General features: G+C 38.1%; 1 protein-coding gene across 8 annotated transcripts in view; it reads left to right on the top strand.

The window, feature by feature from the left end:
* Nucleotides 1–23,615, top strand: part of NEO1 (neogenin 1) — a 268,181-nt gene that overhangs the window by 83,345 nt on the left and 161,221 nt on the right. For all 8 annotated transcript variants that reach the window (XM_055277851.2, XM_055277852.2, XM_055277844.2 and 5 more), the window contains exon 5: nt 4,260–4,396. In XM_055277851.2, coding sequence (XP_055133826.1) covers nt 4,260–4,396 — 137 coding nt within the window. The remainder of the gene's footprint in view (nt 1–4,259; nt 4,397–23,615) is intronic.

The following is a 23,615-nucleotide window of genomic DNA, read 5'->3' as shown; positions in this document are numbered from 1 at the left end:
ATTGTTCTTCCCACTTGTACTCTGGCCTCATTCCAAATACACCTTCACACTCCTGCCAGAGCAGTCTTTTCAAAGCTCTTATTTTACCACAGCACTCTCAGCCCCCTACCCACTTTTAAAAATGTTTAATGGATTTCTGTTGTTCTTAGGTTAAGGACCCAAATTCTTAAAATGGTTTTCAAAGCCTTATGCAATCTGGCTCCATCCTCATCCTCGTCTATTTTCTTACACTTTGCCACACTGATTTATTTTAGATCCCCAAACAACTGTGATCCTTTCTGCCACAATTAATTTGCATGTGCTAGTCTATCTTTCTGAAATATTTTTTCCCACCTCATTATTTAGTTAGCTTCTACTCATTCTTCGGATCTCAGCTTAAGGGTTACTTTGTCAGGAAAATCTCTCCTCGTCCCTAATTTCCTGGCAGGTTCTTTTGCTATACCATTTTGTAGAGTTATCTTCTATGTCTGTGTTTCCCACTTGAGATGCATGACAGCACTGATTGTGTTTTTGCTCAGTGCTGATCCCCAGCTGCTGCCTGACACATACAGACACACCAATAAATATTTGTTAAATGAATGAGTAAATCTCTCTCCTTACCTTCTTTATCCAACTTTTTAAGAGTAGTCAATACTTTTTTGCTTTCTTTTTGTCCCTATTGTTACTGCCATAATCTTTTGCTCTTTAATTCTGGACCATTGTAATTATGTAATCAAACTTCTGCTTTAGTGTTTTCCCACCCTTTTTTTGTTTCTTCACAAAGGCTGAGTGTGTCATTACTCTGCTCAAAAGCCTTTCCCTAAGACCTGAAACCATAAAAATTCTAGAAGATAACATTCAAAAAACCCTTCTAGACATTGGCTTAGGCAAAGACTTCATGACCCTGAATGCAAAAGCAAACACAAGAAAAACAAAGATAAATAGATGGGACTTAATTAAAAAAGCTTCTGCACAGCAAAAGAAATAATCAGTAGAGTAAACAGACAACCCACAGAGTGGGAGAAAAGCTTCACAATCTATACATCCGACAAAGGACTAATATCCAGAAGCTACAAGGAACTCAAACAAATCAGTGAGAAAAACAAGCAATCCCATCAAAAAGTGGGTTAAGGACATGAATAGACAGTTCTCAAAAGAAGATATACAAATGGCCAACAAACATGAAAAAATGCTCAAGATCATTATGAGGGAAATGCAAATCAAAACCGCAGTGTGAAACCACCTTCTTCCTGCAAGAATGGCCATAATCAAAAAATCAAAAGTAATAGATGTTGATGTGGAGGTGGTGAAAAGGGAACACTTTTACACTGCTGGTGGGAAGGTAAGCTAGTACAACCACTATGGAAAACAGTATGGAGATTCCATAAAGAACTAAAAGTAGATCTATCATTTGATCCAGCAATCCCATTCCTGTATCTATAATGAGGAATAGAAGTCATTATACAAAAAAGAGAACTTGCACATGCATGTTTATAGCAGCACAATTTGCAGCTGCAAAAATATAGAACCAGCCCAAATGCCCATCAATTGATGAGTGAATAAAGAAATTGTGGTATATATATATATATATACTACTCGGCAATAAAAAGGAACAAAATAACACCATTCACAGCAACCTGGATTGAATGGGAGACCATTATTCTAAGTGAAACAACTCAGGAATGAAAAACCAAACATCCTGTGTTCTCACTCGTAAGTGGGAGCTAAGCTATGAAGATGCAAAGGCGTAAGAATGATACAGTGGACTTTGGGGACTCAGAGGAAAGGGTGGGAGGGGGGTGAGGGATAAAAGGCTACACATTGGGTGCAGTGTACACTGGGTGATGGGTGCACCAAAATCTCAGAAATACCACTAAAGAACTTTTTCATGTAACCAAACACAACCTGTTCCCCAAAAACCTATTAATTTTTTTTTAAAGCCTTTCCCCTTGGTCAAAAAAGAAAAGTTCTCCTTAGCACACCAAGCTCTTCCAGACTGACCCTAGGCTACTCAGGGATACCTTATGCCCAGCAACACTGAATTTACTTGAGTCCATTGGCTGTATATATTTTTTCACGTTGGTTTTTTTCTTTGCTTGCATCTTTGAATTTTGGACTTCTAAAGGCTTGCTGGTCTTTTTCCTGTGAGCCATGAACTAATTGAGTGAATTAATTCTGCCAAACAAATGGACATTATTTCTCCCAGGCTTTTTTTAAAGGGAGTAAAATCAATCCCATTAAGAAAGACTGACTGCTACGCTACTGGTACTCACATATGCCAAATATCAGGCATATCAAGTATCAACAATATTTTTTAGTATAATTATTAGATATAAATTACTGTATCTTGTTTTCAAAAATAACTAGTGTTTCAAGTTAGGTTCATCTCAGCTGGGTATCATATGTATACACTACTGATTTCTCATTTGATGAACATTAAGTTTTTTGTTTCTGAAACTTAGTAGTAAATTTTGTCCAGGTATAAAATGTAGAATTTTAATTTTTGTAAATTTTTCTTATTTTGTGAGGCACCAAAGATCTGTCTTATCTCTCTATGTATTTTACCCCAGTCATTCCTGCTCTATTCCGTTACATAATATCTTACTTCTCTGTTTCATCAGGTAAACTTGGGATTTAAGGGTATAATTAAGACATTTCTGATAGGAAGGTTGCTTGATAAAGGTTAGTCATGACCTCGCAGGGTCATATTTCTTGGAGAAGTCACCAAATCTGATTCTGACTTTCAGCTTTCTATGTCCAGAAACTTAATCATGTTTATCAGATTCAGGAAGACTAATTACCTAGACTTTACAATGTAATGAAATTTAAGCCAGACCAACACTTTATTTACTTAGAATGGGAATTATAAATGTGACCAAGACTGTATATAGTCACTTCCTCTGATTTTTTTTTTTTTTTTTTTTACCCCATAAGGAATTCTTTTTTTTTTTTTTTTTTTTTTTTGAGATGGAGTCTTGCTCTGTCACCCAGGCTAGAGTGCAGTGGCGTGATCTTGGCTTACTGCAACCTCCGCTTCCCAGGTTCAAGCAATTCTCCTGCCTCAGCCTCCACGTAGCTGGGATTACAGGCATGCGCCACCATGCCTGGCTAATTTTTGTATTTTTAGTAGAGATGGGGTTTCTCCTGTAATCCGAGCACTTTGGGAGGCCGAGGCAGGTGGATCACCTGGGGTCAGGAGTTTGCGGCCGGCCTATAAGGAATTCTATATGAAAAGCCAAATTATAATCAGAACATTTTTTAATTGATCCATGGACACAGACTAGAAATGTAACAGTATTAAGATTTGGAAGAAAAGTCTAGCCTGTGAAAACCAGTTTAGATGTGGAACTTCAAAATAAAAATATATGTGTACATTTATTATTGTGTTTGGTACTATATTTTGAATTTATGTCATCTCTGAAAGCGACTTTTAAAGTGGCAGCTTTAATTAGGTACTTGTCCCTAGAATTAACTGCATCTCTTGCCCCATGTCAGGTACCTTTGTATGTCTGATTTGGTTAGTAACTCTCCAGGTTAACTAAACTTGTTCACTTTGTACAAATTTGATCAGAATATTGATTGTTCTTCAATGTTATAGGATTATTTTAGTTTCTCTTTAAATCAGCTTACATAACTCTGTAGAGTTGGCCAGCATTCATCAACATCCTGGTTGATAATGGCATGATGGTGACTGATTTGTGCCCAGCTACCACACCCAGGGAGCTGCTCTCTGGCAACCATTCTCTCTTTCTTCCCTTCCTCTTTTCCTCTCTCTCCTAGATAAGCTACCATAGGGAAACTTTCAGTAGGCACTGTGACCCCATGACTTACTGTTTTGGATCTAACATTTGCCCTCTTTATGTTTTCTTTCTGTTATTAATCTCAGTGTGGCATAGCTGTGGTGGTGTAACTAACACTCAGATTGATTCCAGACTTCAAAATTACATAATTTGGAAAAATACTGGCCAGAATAGGGAGACAGGGATGGGCTGAAGGAAGTGAATTTGGTTCCAAAAGTGATACCCATTTGGGAATAACTAGAAGTGTCAGGGATAATTCATTGTAACGTTTGATTTGTATTTGTGATATTTATGTATGTAAAATATGAGCAAAGCAAATTGGACTAAATTAAATTCTGGTAATTTTATGTTAGTCTTGGTTCATCTATAGCTATATAAATAATAATACTGTTTAAGTGTTTTCTCTATGTGGAGAGTTTCTCAGGTATTATTTTCCTAGTACTGAAATGTATCTTTTTTTTTTTTTTTTTTTTAACACAGCTCTGAAAGATTGGTATTGCTGGCAGGTGGTAGCCTGGAGATCAGTGATGTTACTGAGGATGATGCTGGGACTTATTTTTGTATAGCTGATAATGGAAATGAGACAATTGAAGCTCAAGCAGAGCTTACAGTACAAGGTATGTAAATATTTACTGTATAATTTAAAAATCCTGTGTACTTTCTGGATCTGCTAATTTTTAAGAAATATTAACATGGGCGAGGCAATACAGCAAAACAATTAAAAGCATAACTCCTAGACCAGACTGCTTGGGTTTAAATTCTAAATCTTATATTTCCTAGATATATGACTATAGGAAACTTACTTAATTTCTCTGAACCTCATTTTCCTTGGCTGTAAAATGGAAATAATAAGAGTATTTACCTTATTGGGATTGTTTGAGGGTTAAAAGAGCTAATACTTACAAAACCCCTGGAATAGTGACTAGAATATTGTAAAAGCTCAATGTTAGTTATTGTTGTTATTATTTGTGGTGGTGGTAGTAGTAGTAGTAGCGGTGATGGTGGTGGTGGTGGTGGTGACAGGGAGGGTATGATCTGGGGCATCTGGAAGATTCACTTTTCTTCTCTCAGTATGTTTTCTGATGAAGACGTCTCTGTTCTGTGACCCCGAATTATGTCTCTCCTCTGCGTTGGTGTCCTTTTCTTTTGTGTGAACAGATCACCCAGGAAGGAGTACACTGTGCCTCTCAATATAACTTGGTTTGATGATTTTGTGTTTATTTTCCTCTATTCATAATTCTGATAATCACTGCAAGGGTAGTTGTTCTTCCTTTTTCTCCGTACTCTTCCCTTTTTCCCTTATAGGTTCTCTGAGTCAGACGTCAGAAAATAAAGATGGCATGTATACATAGTCTTGTTTTTATCCCCATCTGCTGTGCCATTCCTCCATATGGAAATGTACCCTCAAGTGCTGGCTAGAGATGACTAAAGTGACCAAAGGTCACTTTTCTACCCCTTCTTCCCACCCCCTCGAAACTCCCAGGTTGGTAGCTTTCAACCTAGGAAGACTGCTCCCAGTGCTGTTTCTCCCTAAGAGTTAGGAGTGCTGTTTCACTCCTGAGAATGAAACTCTGACCGGGACTGTTGCCTGAGGAATGCCCTGCAAATTGGAGTAAATCACAGTGGTTCTGAGGTCCCTGGCGTTCTTTGCTCAGGGCCTCAGCCTCTTCTTTTCTTAAGTTCACCATTTAGATACGATTAAGACCTGGCCTTTAGTGCTTTCACCATATATATTACCAGAGTGGTTGGTACCCCTGATGCACGTTAGTTTATAGCCAAGCTGAACACCTGAATAATACAATTACTCTCAGATTGGCAACCAAGTGAATAATGTATGCTATCTCATAGATAATTATTGGAAAAGACTGACCAAGAATTAAAAATAACCATAAATACATTTAAGGAGATAAGATATTTGCACTATGATGCAAAAACAAGAAAATATAAACAGAACCAAATAGAAATATTAAGAATGAAAAATATACTAAAAATAAAGAATAAAGCAATCTGCATGATAGAGAAAGGTATCCCATTTTTCAATTTTGTTTTATTATTATTATTTTTTTTGAGACAGGGTCTCCCTCCGTTGCCCAGCCTGGAGTGCAGTGGCACAGTCTCTGCTCACTGCAGCCTCTCCCTCTGTCACCTAGGCTGGAGTGCAGTGGCACAATCTCTGCTCCCTGCAGCCTCGACCTCCTGGGTTCAAGCGATCATCCTGCCTCAGCCCCACAAGTAGCTGAGACTACAGGCATGTGCCACCATGCCCAGTTAGTTTTTGTATTTTGGGTAGAGATGGGGTTTCACCATGTTGCCCAGGCTGGTCTCGAACTCCTGGGCTCAAGTGATCCACCCGCCTTGGCCTCCCAATGTGCTGGGATTACAGGCATGAGCCACTGTGCCTGGCCAGAGAAAGGTATAACATTGATGAGCAAACTCATGCATTGGAAGATTACATTGAGGAATTCTCTGAGAGTGCAGCATTAAATGATAAAGAAAGATAACACATGGAGTAAAATCTAAGAGATATGATAGGTATAGGTAGAAGGACTTCTATCTAGATAAATAGATGTCTTAGAGGAGAGAAAGGAAGAGGGAAATATTTGAAGAAATAATTAAGATAAATTTTTCAGAATTAGACTTGTAGAACACCTTAGACTAAGAGGACTTATAGACTGTTAAATAGGTGAAAGAAGGAAAAACCCACCTTGAGGACCATTTACAGTAACATACAATAATATATAATAATATATACAGTAACATATAATATCAAAGACAAAAAAATTCTAAAAGCTTCCAGTGACAAAGAGCAGATCACCTATAAAAAAAAAAAAAAAGAATTGGATTGTACCTAAGTGTTGATTTGAGAAATCTGGTATCAAGAGGACAATAGAGTAATCTTTTTAAGGTGTTAAAGGATGTCGAATATACACAATTTATATGCATCCAAAATGTGAGGCATAGTAAAAATTATCACATAAGATCTCTGAAGGTTTGCTGCACAAAGATACATTGAAAACACTTTTGGAATAAATACTCAATAAAAGATATATCTGGGCCGGGCACGGTGGCTCAAGCCTGTAATCCCAGCACTTTGGGAGGCCGAGGCGGGTGGATCACGAGGTCAGGAGATCGAGACCATCCTGGCTAACACAGTGAAACCCCGTCTCTACTAAAAAATACAAAAAATTAGCCGGGCGTGTTGGTGGGCGCCTGTGGTCCCAGCTACTCGGGAGGCTGAGGCAGGAGAATGGCGTGAACCCAGGAGGTGGAGGTTGTGGTGAGCCGAGATCGCGCCACTGCACTCCAGCCTGGGGGACAGAGAAAGACTCCGTCTCAAAAAAAAAAAAAAAAAAAAAAAAAAAAAAAAAAAAAAAAAAAAAAAAAAGATATATCTGGGAAATACTGCAAGAGCCTTTTAAAACAAAGGGGGAGTTTTAAAACAGCTCCCAGATTCATTGACTATCCTCCTTCTAAAGAGTGGTGGGGTTTATGTCCCTTGCTCTTGAATCTGGGTGGGCTTGGAGCTATTTGGATCAATAGAGTATGGCAGAAGTCATGTGTGACATCCGAGGCTTATAAAAAGCTGTGCATTGGTTGTCATACTTGGAGAGAATTTTTTTAAAAAGAAAAAAAGAAAAAGCAGTGCAGATTTTTCCTGGCTCCCTTGATGCTAAGAATGTACAATGGGGAAAGCATAGTCTCTTCAGTAGATGGTGCTGGAAAAACTGGATAGCCATATGTGGGAGAATGAAATCAGACCCTTATCTCATATACGTAAATCACATATATACCATACACAAAAATCAACTCAAAATGGATTAAACACTTAAACAAGACCTGAACTATAAAACTACTAAAAGAGGGGAAAAGCTTATTGACGTTGGTCTTGGCAAAGGTTTTTTGGATGTGACCCCAGAAAACACAGGCAACGAAAGCAAAAATAGATAAATTGGATGGCATTGAGCTGAGACGCTCCTGCCAGTAAGGGAAACAATCAACAGTGAAGAGACAACCTATGGAATGGGAGAAAATATTTGCAAACCAATGAAAACAGAAGAAGGAAATGATGACAAGAGCAAAAATTAATGAAATAAAAAAAAAATTCAAAACAGAGAATGTCAGCAAAGCCAAAATTTGGTTCTTTGTAATGCATAATAATATTGATAAATCCCTGGGAAGACATACATTACTTGACAGAGATCTTTATCTAGACCTGGGGTTGGCAGAGTACAGCTTGTCGGCTAAATCTTCCTGACTGCTTGTTTTTGTACAGCTTGTAAGCTAAAAATAGTTTATGTATTTTTAAATAGTTGAAAAATATCAGAAGAATAATATTTTGTGATACATGAAAATTTTATGAGATTTCAAAATTTATTGTTCATGCAGTCTTACTGGCATACTGCCACACTCATTCATTTATGTATTGCCTATGGCTGCTTTCATGCCACTACACAGGAGTTGAGTAGTTGTGACAGAGACCATATGGCTCACAAAGCCTAAAATATATACTGTCTGGCTCTTTACAGAAAAAGTTTGCCAATCCCTGATGTAGGTTCTACAAAGAACTCCTACAGATCAGTAAGATAAACAAAGACAGAGAAACCAATAGAAAATGGCAAAAGACTTGAACATCAACCTGGAAGAAGATGTCCAGCTAGCTATTAATATTTGAAAAAGTGGTTGTCATCATTAGTCTTCAGAGAAATGCAAATAAAAACCACAGTGGGATATCACTATATTCCACTATAATGGCTAAAATTGAAAAGCTCAACAAATACCAGGCATTGGTTAGGATGAAAAACACTGGGGACTCTAATGTACTGTTGACAGGAGTATACACTGACACAATCACTTTAAAATTCTGTTTGGCAGAATCTATTAAAAACCGTACACTGGCCAGGCGCAGTGGCTCATGTCTGTAATCCCAGCACTTTGAGAGACTGAGGCAAGAGGATCACTTGAGGCCAGGGTTTGAAGACCAGCCTGGGCAGCATAGTGAGACCCTATTTCTACAAAAAATGAAAAAATTAGCTAGGCACGGTGGCATGCACCTGTAGTTCCAGCTACTCAGGAGACTGAAGCAGGAGGATTGTTTGAGCTAAGGAATTTGAGGTTACAGTGAACTACGATCGTGCCGCTGCATTCCAGTCTGGGCGACAAAGCAAGACCATCTCTAAAAAATAAAAACTTGAAAAGAAACTGTACACAGAAATACCCTATGATACAGTAGTTACATTCTTAGGAGTATACTTACCAGAAATGTATAATTATATGCCCCTAAAACCAGGCACAATAATGTTCTTACTGGGAATAATTCAAATGTCCATCAAAATACAAATGTAGAGTAGTCTTCCAGTCATACAATGGCAAATTATCAGCAATGAATACTGACAGATCATTGCTACATTCAACAATGTGGATAAATATCACAAATGCCCTTAAAGAAGAAGCCAGACACAAAAGAATACCTACTATATGTGTAATTATATTGTTATATATAATTCCATTTGTGTAAAGTTCAAAAACAGACAAAACTAATCCATGGTTTTAGAAGTCAGAATAGTAATTATTTTTGGACAAGGGCAGAATAGTTACTGAATGTTGCATAGCCCAGCTTCTGGTGTGTTTATGTTCTGTTTCTTAATCTGGGTGGTAGTTACAATTCAAGCTGTATCGTTCTTGTGTGCCACGTGAGATCATCTCTTTTTTTTTACTGTTTATAGATAGAACTCATAATGTGCAAAAGCATATTTGGAAAATTTTGTTTTGAGCCCTGTCCCATAACTGAAAGCATTTATTTTTCAGATAGGGAAAGTAGATTTTGAGAAATAGTTGGAGAGATATGTATAAATACAGTCATACCTGTCTGATTTCTGTTATTTTTTAAAGAAGTTATAGCTATAGGAAATGCCATAGTGAGTGTTAATGTAGAAAAGGTTGTAAGTTCATTTTTCATCTGTTAAATGTTTCAGATTTATTGTCTTATCATTAACTCCTGGAGTTTCTACACATGCAGTGACGTGAATTAGCCCATCTTGTATTTCCTGTCATCTCAGATTGTTGATAACACTTAAAATGGGTCATGAGGGTTTTTTAAAACAGAAACTTTTTCTTTTTCTCTTAAAACAGTTACAACAGTCTGTGATACACATCTCCTCTCCTGTGCCACCAAAAAGAAATTTTTCCATTTGTGTTTTTGTGGAACAAATGGATAAATTCTAAATTGGCAACCCCGTTGACATTGTAAATACCAATAACTAATCTACCACTTAAATTTTTTTGTTTGTTTGAGATGGAGTTTTGCTCTTGTTGCCCAGGCTGGAGTACAATGGCACGGCCTCTGCTCACCACAACCTCCTCCTGGGTTCAAGCAATTCTCCTGCCTCAGCCTCCCGAGTAGCTAGGATTACAGGTATGTGCCACTATGCCCGGCTAATTTTTTGTATTTTTAGTAGAGACAGGGTTTCTCCATGTTGGTCAGGCTGGTCTCGAACTCCCAACCTCAGGTGATCCACCCACCTCGGCCTCCCAAAGTGCTGGGATTACAGGCGTGAGCCACCGCGCCCGGCCTCTACCACTTAAGTTTTAAACCTCGCTGTCTTTCCTTAAGCCACAGCCTATGTCACTCTACTTCTTTGACTCTTCTGCTCTACTCTTATCCCTGGCCACATTAAGACATTGATCTCCCCTCTTCTCTCAGTCTTTGTGATTTCACTTCCCTTTACTTCATGATCAGTTACAATATTCTGCTGTCATTCATTAGAACTCTTAGTTCTCTTGGCTTCGGGATGAAAAGCAAATTCCTTATGTCATACATACAGAGTACATCCAGATCCTTCACAGTTGGCTTTTTCAGCGTTAACTGGAGAGGCACCACAGAGGAGTGATTGAGAGCAATCTTGTCCCAGTGCGCCTAGATTCCAGTCTCAGCTCTGTTCACTTAGCTTTGTGAACTTGGCCAAGTTAATTAATTTACCTGTGTCTTTGTTTCTTTTATCAGTTGAATGGGTTGTTTTAAGGATTAAACTCTTTTTTTTTTAGAAGAGCCAGTATAAAGCACTTTTATTGTAATAATAAAATTGGAAACTCATGTGATGTTGTGGGGAGAGGGGCAACAATTTCTGTCACCAGTTCACTACACAGGACATCAAAGGAGTGACAAGGGGCTGAAGGAGGAAAAGCCAGGAAACGTTGAGATCAGCAGAGAGAGTCAAGTGGCAGAAAACAGGAGATGTTGAAGCTGCGATGACCAGCATCATTTGCTTAACATTCAAGGATTTGTCATGATAGCTTGGGCTTTCATTGGGTGGTTGAGTCTACAAACAACACCTTTAATTTATACTTTCAATTAAAGTTCTTAAAATTAAGGAAGTGGTGGAGCTTGGAAAGTTATGAGATTACAAAATTTCTGAAAGTCCATTAGAAAAGCCACAGGATGGGGCGGAGGAAATAAGCCAGGCCACCAAGAAGGCTTCCAGAGGTCCCCGCTGGCCCAGGGACAGATTCATGTAGCATCCAACATCGCAGCAAAAATGATCTGCTTTCAAAAGGCAGAGGATTTCAGGGGAGGGTAGAGTGGGACTGGTGGAGGCAAAGGCTCCCCATCCCCACCTCAGTTTTTGGTAGTGCTTTTAATTTAACCCAAGACATCTTTCAACTTTGAGAATAATTCAGCCTTCAAGAGTGCCTCAGATTTGCTATGGCTTTGCAGCACAGCAGCAAGAATGTTTAGTATATAATAGATTAAAATTTCATCCAAAAAAATTTAAAATAAAGATTCTTATAACCCCCCTAACACTAAATCGTGTTGTAAAGTTAACCCGTCGCTTGTTCTGTTAATACTTGACCATAGACTTACTTGGAAACTAGATCGAAAAGACTGAAACTGAATCATCACCCCAAAGTGAAAATGAAATAAACTGAGTAACTTAAGGCTTATGGCATATAGTTTAGGAAAAATGAGAAGAAAGGGAAAGAGGAAATGGAGGTGCCAGAAGCAAAGCTGAGTAACAGAACGCATTCCGTCAGGGTAGATGTTATACAGGTTGTAGTGGATCTACATATGGAAAAGCTCCATATGGATTCATGTGCATGTGTCTGGAGGCACCAGATCCCTCCGTGGCAGATGTAAGAACAGGAAGCCAAGGAAGAAGGCCATTCTTGCCATCCCAGTCTTAGAACCTCCATGTTGAAGACAAGAGTGGCATGTGGTGGGATGATGCCCTGGTGCCCAGTGGCACTGAAGGCATAGTCTAGAGATATACTCAGTTTGGCTCTGTGACCCACATTCATCTGGGCAACGCCTACCTCCCACTCCCGGGTCACCTCCTGCTTGCCTAGCACAAACTTAAAGGGCTCATTTCTGTCCCGGGAGGAATCAAATTTCTTTCCATCTTAAAGCATCCCGGCTTCCGGAAGGTATCCGACTCCTGGGGAGATGATCTCCACCTTCGCTCCCAGGGCATCTGCGGATGCCTGGTGGGCAGGCAGTGTGGACTGAGAGGGACCTGTCAGTGGTTCCCAGGCTCTGCCTCATCCCTGTTGTCCATCATCTGCACACATGGGCACCCCCGCACGCCCTGTCCTGCACTAGGAGTAAATTCTTAGCACTTTCCCCCTAAATCTGTAATGGAGATGGAGTCCTCTTTACCAAATTAGTTTTCTGAACATACTGTGCTGTTTGATAGCAATGTTCCTCTGTGTTCCCTTATTTCCAACTACAATTTCTTGATAGACCTTCAAGATTAGTTTACTTGATCCCTCTGTGAAGCTTTTCTTAACCATCCCTTCATAATTGGTTTCTTAAAATAGTTCTTTTTTTACCAGTAGTATTTCCTACTGATTTGTTTATATGTCCTCTTCAACTCCTACTAGACTGGAGTTCTTATCAACAGGAACTGGTCTTACTCATTTTTAAAAATCATGGTAGATTATTAACGAATGAAATGAATGAATGAAACTTTAATGGAAATTGTTAAATGTTGCACCAGAATGATTTGATGTTTGTGGTTACTTTACTATTCATGTTTTCCTTTGCACTTTGTTTTTCATAGACTTCTAATGTAAAAGAAACGGGATTAAAAGAAAAATCTTCTGAAAGGTTATTCTGGAGGAAGATGAACCATTACCTCTGCTTGTATAATTGAGGTCATAATTGACACCTTCACATGCATACATGTTTACAAACAATTCATCAGTTTTATTCATTCCCATTTTTGACCTTTTGATACCTTCCATAAGCCAACATAATATTAAAAAAAAAACTGAAGCCATTAAAGGTGAACTTTCCTCCACATGGCTGCCATCTCTGCTTTAAAAACTGTTACACATTTATTACTGTCATGATTCAAAGCTAAGTGCATTGACATCTTTAATCCCAACTCCATGAGATGCTCCACTACTTTGACTTGATACCAGTGTGTTATGCTGTTTCTCTTTTTATTTCTTTGCCTGTTCCTTTTGTTTTGCCTTCATGGGCATCTTTTCTTCCACTTGTTGATTAAACTGTTAGTGTTCCACAGAGTTCTGTTGTCAGCCTGCTACTCTTCACACTCTACCTGCTTCTGGTTTCAGGTATAATTTACATACAGTAATGTCCAGATTCCCAGACCAGACCCCTTGTCAAACTTCAGACCTTTGCAATTGAATGTCCCACAGGTACCTCAGAAATCACATGTCCAAAATTGAACTTAACATTCTTCTCTCAAAATATTTTTCTTTTTTGATTTTCTGTATCTTGGTAGTGTCAGTGCCTACTTTTTACCTGTGCTAGAAACATGCAAATCATTCTTGATTATTTCAATCTTTTAAATTTCTTTCCACATACAGTTCATTAGGTTCTCTTTCTCCTTGCTTTCACTCTCCTGATTCAAGTCCAAGTCATCTCTTACCTATATTACTGCAGTAGTATCCTAACTGATTTCTCTAGTTCTAACCTGGTCTTTCCTCAAATCCACTCTTCACAGAGTGGCAAAAGTGATTAAAATTCTTTCATTAAATACTTGGAAAAATGATTGCAGTGATACAAATGGTACTTACAAATTAATAAGAACAAGATTAATATCTGTTAAAAAAAAAAAGGGGGAGGAGGTGGAAAACATAGCTTGCTTACAGAAATGAGATGAAAATGGCCAGTTGACCTGAAAAGAGTTCAGCGCTACTAATTGTATAAGAAGTACAGATTGAAGTAGCCCATTTTTGCCTACTGATTGAATTTTAAAATAATAACCTACTCTTGGCAAAATTATAGTAATACGGGGATTCTCATACACTGCTGGTAGTGGTACAAATTGATGTAACCTTGGAGGGCAGTTTAGTAATCTTATCAAAAGCTTTAAAACTCACACATTCATTGACCAGCAGTTCCACATCTGATAATTTGTTTTGATGAAATTAGGATGTGTGCAAAGATTTATGCATGGAAATATCCATGCAATGATGTGTATTTAGTGGCAAAAATTATAAACTACTTAAATGCCCCAAAATAGGTGATTGGTTAAATAAAATAGCCTACCTATGTATCAGAATACAATGCTTCCTACAAAAATCATGTTTTAGAAGTTTATTAAATGGCACGAGAAAATAGTTTGGGTATATTAAATGACAAAAAGTAAGATCCCAAAGCAACATGTGAGAAGTATGATTTGTGCCACAAAGTTATGTTGTAAATTGGATCAGATCCTTTGACTTTCTTATAAAAATTAGCCTCACAGCAATTAGGAAGAAGCTTTATATATCTTCCTCTTGAGGCCTTCTCCCTGTAATTTTCAGAATCATGGATGTTTACTTATCTTGAAAGGGTCATTTTTCTTCTAAGCTCCAAGCAGAGAGAGAACTGGATTCTGAGTCTAATGAGTGCATGATTGTCATTGCTTCTCAAGGTAATTTAATTTCAAGGGCAACCACTAGCTACGTAAAAACACCATGCAGTTCTTTTGCTTGTACTGTCACTTCTACCTAGAATGTTCCTCCTTCCACTCCCTTGCCTGGCTTTCCTCAGAAACCTCTGAAACTCTGACTCCTACCTATTCCTATCCCTTGTACCCTTCTTCCATTAGCTGTGCATTAATTGTGCACATATATTTTATACATTATCTGTCTTGTTTTACCTATCACATTTACATTTTCCCCCAGTTTTTGTATCCAGTTTCTACCCTACTAGACTGAGTTCCTTGAGGACAGGACTGGATTTTGTCAATCTTTAGATCCTTAGCACCTAATGTAGTAGTGCCTGATACTGTGTATTTGACAACAACTGAGTACTTAAGAACATATTCTCCGTACTTCTGGGTAAGATGTCAGACAGTAAATTATAATCCATTCTTTTATAGTATGCTGTCTGTATTCAGAATATTTCAGAATTTCACTTTGTAAACTTTACATTTTTAAGGTATTACTGTATGTTAGAAAATTCTTTACAATTGCTTTATAATCCTTTATTGGAGCCTGAATCATTTTGGATTGGTTTGCAGTTCTTAGATTTTTGTTGCATCAGTGGTCATGTTAGCTTTGAGATAAATTCCACATTTTGCAAGCTTGAAATAATGTCCTAATAGTTACGTAAATTTATTCTGAACCACAATAGCCTCATTTCCATGGTAACTAACCACCTTCAGAAGAGAACTTTCAGATATTCTAGAAAAGACCAGAAATATCCATGTGAAATAAAATGAACTAATGATGTAAAGTTAGAACTCAGATTTGTGTGGAATACAGATGCATGATTTCTGACCCTGAAAATGTTGCAGATAGAAGAGCCATTTAAACGCCTGAAGATTCTGCCTGTTTTCTGTTTGTGCATCAGGCAAAATGCAACCTAAGAAAAACTCAGCCGTATTGTGATTTTTGTTACTAAAATGACCCCAATGAGGAAGCTTTGTGGGACAAATAAGCAGAATTCATGGTGCAGAAATGGATTTGTGGTGCCACTAAGAGATTAACATTGTGCTTCGCAGAAGGAATGTGGTCTCATGAAAAGAGGCATGTTTTTTGGAAGCATATCCTTGATTTCCAGCCTCTGGCAATGCGATCTTGGGCAAATTAATTTACTTGAACCTCATTCTTCCTATTTGTAAAATAGGGATAAGAGTCCTTCTTTGTGGTGGTGTTGTGAGGAAGATCCTTGATACAGTGCCTGGTGCATTATAGGCATTCAGTAAATGTACCTCAGCTAATGTCCCCAGGGCTCAGAGAATCTTTCCTTTCTATCTAAGACTTCTTCATTTGATTCTGTTGTCTTTGATTTCTTTTTTGCCTTCTAAAGGATTCTGTTTCCCCCTTACTCAGATCGACATCTCAGATAACTTTGTTTGCTTTTGTTCCATGCCACCAGCCATCCATCAGATGGCACCATGTTTTGTGGTCTTTGAGCCAAGCCAGTCACACCCCATTCCTCATGCCCAGTCTAGCTTCTTAGACTCTCTCACCTAAGTCTGTGCTTGCTGGGCTCCTGCCTATCTAGGACAGCATGACAAAATATTAGTAAATATTCTTCATTCTTTATTTAAAGAGCATAACAATTGACAATACGAGGACAAAGTCATGTGCCTTCCAGCCCAGAAATAAGTGAAAAGATTTGACTATCATCGTTGGCATTACTCTGCTTCTTGGGTTATCTGTCTTGATCTCAGAATTTCAAGCATTCCTTAGTAATTAGCCCACTCTGGGTCTCTTATTTATTAATTTTAGCTATATTTTCTTGAATATATATTCTTTTCTTGGATATATTCAGCTTTATTGGTGGAATGTCTTTTTTTTTTTTAGACAAAGTCTCGCTGTGTCACCCAGGCTGGAGTGCAGTTGCGTGATCTCAGCTCACTGCAACCTCCACCTCCTGGGTTCAATTGATTCTCCTGCCTCAGCCTCCCGAGTAGCTGGGATTACAGGCACCTGCCATCATGCCTGGCTAATTTTTGTATTTTTGCTAGAGATGAGTTTCACCACGTTGGCCAGGCTGTTCTCAAATTCCTGACCTCAAGTGATCCACCCACCTCGGCCTCCCAAAGTGCTGGGATTACAGGCATGAGATTATACTGCACCCGGCAAATGTTTTTCATGTAGTATTTACTACCTTATTTTTATTGAACTGTATTTCTTCTGCCTTAAAGAGGTATCATCAAATCTACCAGCTTTGGTCAAGAGAACTATGGCAGGAAGAATCTTAGTAATTTTAATTATATTGTCAGTAAGCTTCTTGTATTAAATATATTGAATGTCTTAAACTTCATTTAAGAAATTCCCATTCTCCTCTTCAATTTTAGGTAGCTTCACCTTTCTTCATTAAAGAGATGGTAGAATTAGGAACAGCAGGAAAAGTGGAGCAGTTTTATAAATTTTTAAAATGCCCCTTTTCTTGCCAAAAATCAAACTAAAGAGCTCTAAAGTGGGCAGTGGAAAGATAATGTCCTAGTGAAAAGAGTATCTAAAACAGGTTTCTTCATTTTGTATTTCTTCCCCCGTACCTATTTCTACCCCTTACTGTTAAGGGTGTATTGATGGCACTTTCATATAAACCTAGTTTACACACAGGAATGGGGTCTTACTCCATCAGGTCCCAACAGGAGCATTTTATATCAGGGCAGCACTGTTACCCTCAATTTATCTGAAGGTTACATGCATTGAATGGTGATTTAAATTCTGAGAATAACTGACAAAAAGCTAAATGAATCTAAATTATTCTGTTTTTTTTTTCCCAGTCCCTATTGTAATGATAACCAAGATTTCTTTGGTCATTTTTGGCCAGAGAAATCTCTTATGTTGAAATCATATCAGTGGTTTTCAAACTTTTTTTTTTTTTTTGGCCAGGGAACTCAAGCAAGATCATAATTGGAAGTGAGATATTTAAAATAGATAAACATGGAATTACTCAGATGGAAGCAGGGCAGGGTAGGAGTAGTTGCCACACCCACACCCTCCATTCCTTGTTTAGATTTTTTCTTGTTGATGATTTCAAATACAGGGTTTTGTCTGGGGGCCGTAGCTCATGCCTGTAATCACAGCACTTTGCGAGGCCGAGGCGAGCGGATGACAAGGTCAAGAGATGGAGACCATCCTGGCCAACATGGTGAAACCCAGTCTCTATTAAAAATACAAAAATTAGCTGGGCGTGGTTGCAGGTGCCTGTAGTCCCAGCTAACTCAGGAGGCTGAGGCAGGAGAATCGCTTGAACCCTGGAGGCGGAGGTTGCAGTGAGCCGAGATCGCGCCACTGCACTCCAGCCTGGTGACAGAGTGAGACTCCGTCTCAAAAAAAAAAAAGAAAGAAACAGGGTTTCAGCGACCATGTTAAAAGTAACAGCAAAGATACTTTTCAAACACTATTTATTCCGTATCTACCGCAAATAGGCAGAAGGCAGAATCCAGTATCACTGGAGATACAATGATATATAGGGCACATTCTCATCTTCAAGGATATAGTAGGTGATACAGAGAAGTAGTTAGACATTTCTATCTCAGGATGCTAAAAACTGTAATATTACGTGTCAACTATGTCTCTGAGACTTACTCTTGTCCAGGTGATTTCAGTGATTCTTGTGCAGAAAGTAGAAGGAAAAAAAAAGATATGATATTTTTAACAGATAAATGTATTCCTTGAATTCTTGATATCACATTATGAATTAGAAATGATAGTACATCTAAACATTTTTAAAATATTTAAGAAATAAATTTTTAAATTACTATATAATATTTGTACATATTTGTGGGATACATGTGATATTTTGATACATGCATTCAATATTTAATGATAAAAATCAGGATATTTGGGATTTCTATCATCTCAAACATTGATCATTTCCTTGTGTTGGGAACATTTCAAATCTTCTCTTCTAGTTATTTTGAAATACATAGTATGTTATTGTTAATTATACTTACCCTATTGTTGCTTTCAAACACAGAAACTTATTTCTTCTATCAACTGTAGGTTTGTACCCATTTACCAACCTTCTTCCCCTCTCACCTTGATCTCTTGCCCAGCACACACACCCTTCCCAGCTCCTGGAACTTGTGAAAGATCTAATTCAGTAATGATCACAGACCTAAATAGTTCTGTAGTTTCAAAGCAGAATTTACATGGACTGAATTTGACTTGTGAACTTTGAAATCCTGAGAAATGGGTCAGATGGTTGTTCTGTGCCGTTTTCAAAAACCAAATCATTTTGCGAGATCCTGATGTCTGTCATCATGTTTTACATAGTATTTTTTTGAAAAAACTATTTTTCAGAATACAGTGCTTTTCTCCTTTTTAAAAAATCTTAATCATAGTAATTTCCTAATAAGAAAGCAGAGGTGGTAAAGAATACTTTTTCCTAAGGAAAAAATATTTTATAATTGTTTTCAACATTTTTTTGTGTTAGACATTTTTCATAATAAAAAGCTGAAGGAATTTTATAGCAAATACCCACCACCTTCAGTCTTCAGTTGACATTTTACTGTAATGCTCTATCAGATATCTATCATTATATTCATCAATCTAAATTTTTTGTTACATTTCAGAGTAAGTTGCAGACATACCCAAATCCTTAAGCATTCATATCATTAGCTAAGGTTTAATATTTTGTTTGCAGTTCTTTTTTTCTCTTTTGAGGTAAAATTTATATACAGTGTAATGCACAAATCTTAGATGTACTGTTTATGTGTTCCAACAAATATGCATTACTATACAACCAAAACCCATATTAAAATATAGAATATTACCACCACTATAGAAAATTTCCACATGCCTCTTAGTAAATCCTCTGCTTACTACCCCAGAGGGTCTATTCTTTTGTTTTTTTTTTCCCCCACTATAAATTAGTTTTGTCTGTCCTAAAGCTTCTTGTAAAAGTAATCATGTTGTCTGTGTTTGTTTGTTTAAGGCTTCTTTCACAAACCATAACATATTTGAGGTCCATCCATGTTGCTGCTTGTATTAGAAGCCTGTTCTTCTTTGTTGATGAGTAGTATTTCTGAGTAGTGTATGCCAGGCCTTTTCCCAGAGTGGTCATACCAGTTCACATTCCTATGAACAGTGTATGTGAGTTCTGGTTGCTCCACATTCTGACCCACGTTTAGTGGTGTCAGTCATTTTAACTTTAGTCATCCTGGTAGGTGTATAGTAGCATTTCTATATGGTTTTAATATGCATTTTCCCGATGATTATTTATGTTGAATACTTTACAATTGCATATTGGCTGTTCTGGCATCTTCCTTTGTGAGGTATTTTCTAAACAGTGTTGATTTCCTGGGTAGATGGTACATGTTATAGACATATTAAAACTAATTCTTTTTTTTTTTTTTTTTTTTTGAGACGGAGTCTCGCTCTGTCGCCCAGGCTGGAGTGCAGTGGCGCAATCTCAGCTCACTGCAAGCTCCGCCTCCCGGGTTCACGCCATTCTCCTGCCTCAGCCTCTCCAAGTAGCTGGGACTACAGGCGCCCGCCACCACGCCCGGCTAATTTTTTTGTATTTTTAGTAGAGACGGGGTTTCACCGTGGTCTTGATCTCCTGACCTCGTGATCCGCCCGCCTCGGCCTCCCAACGTGCTGGGATTACAAGCGTGAGCCACCGCGCCCGGCCAAAACTAATTCTTAAAGTGTTCTATTAGGAAACTACTTATTGATACCTGAAAATAGTGGACAATAAAAAAATTTGATATAATTTCAAGCCTGTTTTACATGTCTTTAGAAATAGTTGATTTTAGCTATTATTTCTTTGTTAGTTTGTTCTCACACTGCTATGAAGGAATACCCAAGACTGGGTAATTTATAAAGTAAAGAGGTTTAATTGACTCACAGTTCTGCAGGGCTAGGGAGGCCTAGGGAAATTTAGAATCATAGTGGAAGGGGAAGCAAACACGTCCTTCTTCACATGGTGGCAAGAAGGAGAAGTGCCAAGCAAACCCTTATAAAGCCATCAGATCTCGTGAGAACTCACTATCATGAGAACAGCATGGAACTAACCACCCCCATGATTCAGTTACCTCCCACAGGGTCTCTCCCACAACATGTGGGGATTATGGGAACTATAAGTCAAGATGAGATTTGGGTAGGGACACAGCCAAACCATATCAGCTTCTATTTTGATTGTCTGGGGATCTGAACATTTTCTCCATGTGACCATTTGAAATTCTCTTGAAGAAGCAAAAGAACAATTTCATGTGCTGTGAAATGTCTGTTATTTACAAATGGATTCTAAATATTTTTGCCTACATAAACTACTGGTTCAGAATATCTGTGCCTATAGTAAATAATTGAATTTGCCTATTGTATTAGTCAGGGTTATCCAAAGAAACAGAGCCAATAGGAAGTGTAAGTTTTCCATATAAATAAATAAATATGTGTATGTGTGGTGTTATGAAATATGTATACATATATTGGTTTTCATCCCCAGTTCCTGGCGCATATCTCCCATAGCCCTTGTTACAGTCTTCTTTTATATGTTGGGTATGTTAGGCCTCAGGAGCAGGCCTCAGGAAACAGAATCTCTCTGATCTTCTCCTGCCCTCCTTTCACCTGCCCCAAGGCTCTAATCTTACCCAGCCTTTCTGATGGTGGGTTTTAGGACCCTTCCCAAAGAGGGGCCCACCTCATATACTGGAGGAAAGAAGACTGACATCATGAAACTTTCATAAAAACTCAGGGGGAGTGGGTTCAGAGAGCTTCTGGATAGCTGAAAACATGGAGGCTCCTAGAGGGTGGTACCCCAGGGAGAACATGGAAGCTCTGCACCCCTTTCCCCCTACCTCACCCTACACATCTCCTCATTGTATCAATGTCCTTTATATTAAGCCAGCAAATGTTAAGAAAGTGTTTCTCTGAGTTCTGTGAGCCACTCCAGCAAATTATTTGAACCTAGAGAGGGAGTCCTGGGAACTTCCACTTGAAACACATTGGTCAGAGGTTGTGGAGGACTAGGCTTGTAACTGGTTGGGGGTGGGAGGAATTCTGGGGAGTGAGCCCTCATCCTGTGGGATCTAGTGCTGTCTGCAGGTAGATAGTGTTGGAATTGAATTGGAGAACACCCAGCTGGTGTCCACTGCTAGGTGTGTGGGGAGAAAACTCTCATATAATTTGGTCACAGAAGCCTTCTTCTGTGTTGATGATTGTGGTGGTGTGAGAGTAGAAAAAAAATGCAACTTCAGAGGGTGTTTTTGAAACTGTGTGTGTATGTTTAGAGAAAGAGAGAAGAGACTTTTATTATAAAGTATTGGTTCACGTGATTGTGGAGGCTGAGAAGTCCCATGTTCTGCTGTTTCTGGAGACCTGAGAAAGCCAGCAGTATAGTTTGAAGGCCTGAGAGCTGGAGAGTCAGTGGTTTAAATTCTGCTGTGAGTCTCAAGGCCTGAGAACCAGGAGTGCTGAGGGTAGGAGATCAGTGTCCCAACTGGAAAAGGCAGAAAACAATTTCAACCTTTTTGTTTCTCGTTGGATTGGATGATGCTAACACACATTGAGTGCCATCTGCTCTAACTCAGTCCACCGATCCAAATGCTTTTCTCTTCTGGAAACACCCTCACAGAGAGGCACAGAAATAGTGAGTAACTAGATACCTAGACATGCCATGGCCCAGTCAAGTTGACACATAAAATTTACCATCACACGTAGTATACTAGTCTTCATCTAATTACAAATAGTTTAAAAATCTAATTACAAAATCTAATCACTGCATTGGCAAAACACCATTTCTCCCCAAAACCTTGGAGAAATCTTACTTCCCATGCTTATGAGGTGTGAATTATTTGTGAAGCATTGGCCCTGCCTGAAGTCTGGGTCAAAGGGAACTACAGATCTAGAGCATATCACACCAGTGTGTTAAAGTGAAAAAATAATGTGAGCAAGTTATATTGGCGAAAGTCATTATTGTCAGCCCCTTATTCTAGGATTGTAATGGTTGATTTCCAGTGATTATGTAATATAATTATACTTTAAATGTAAATAATGCTTTATATTATTGAGGGTTGAAAGAGATTTAATAGATAAAGTGCACGTTACAATACCTGACTTACATCTGATACTGAACAAAATTCAGTTCTGTTTTCTCTTGTAAAACCCTATATAGAGGTATTGTTATTAGTCCACAGATTGATAAAGCTTCTGAAAGCCTCCAAATTATATTTTCCTCTTTAAACCTTATCAAAAATAGTTGTTGCATTTTAAAATACTACAAGAGTTAGGGTAGTAGAATTATGAGGCATTTTGACTTGCCAAGAAATGTAATTATAGTAATAATATCAAGCAATTTTTATTTTATTTCCAAGGTGTAATTTATACTGTGTCACATTTACATTATATGGATATACCTGACAAAATTTTTAAATATCTTTCTTATTAACAAGAAAGTATTTTCACATATATTAGATCTTATGTCCTTTTAAGGAAAATCGATTTCCCCAAGATCACAAAACACATTTGCAGGCAAAGCCCATATTAAAAGCTCAGAACTTCTGATTCCTAGTCTAGTATTCTTTTACAAAAAAAGAAATTTGTAATAGTTGGTGTATATATTTATCGGGTACATGAGATATTTTGATGCTGGCATACAATGCTTAATAATCACATCAGGGTAAATGGGGCATCCATCACCCAAGCATTTATCCTTTGTGTCACAAACAGTCTAGTTATTCTCTCTTAATTATTTAAAAATGTACAATAAATTATTGTTGACCATAGTCACCTTGTTGCACCATCAAATACTAGATCTTATTAATTCTATTTTTGTGCTTATTAACCATCACCACCCGTCCACTACCCTTCCCAGCCTCTGGTACCCATCATTCTACTCTATCTCCGTGAGTTCAATTGTTTTCATTTTTAGCTCCCACAAATAAGTGAGAACATCTGAAGCTTGTCTTCCTGTGCCTG

The sequence above is a fragment of the Symphalangus syndactylus genome, chromosome 5, assembly GCF_028878055.3.
Source record: "Symphalangus syndactylus isolate Jambi chromosome 5, NHGRI_mSymSyn1-v2.1_pri, whole genome shotgun sequence".
Lineage (NCBI taxonomy): Eukaryota > Metazoa > Chordata > Mammalia > Primates > Hylobatidae > Symphalangus > Symphalangus syndactylus.
This window is presented reverse-complemented; position numbering and strand designations above follow the sequence as displayed.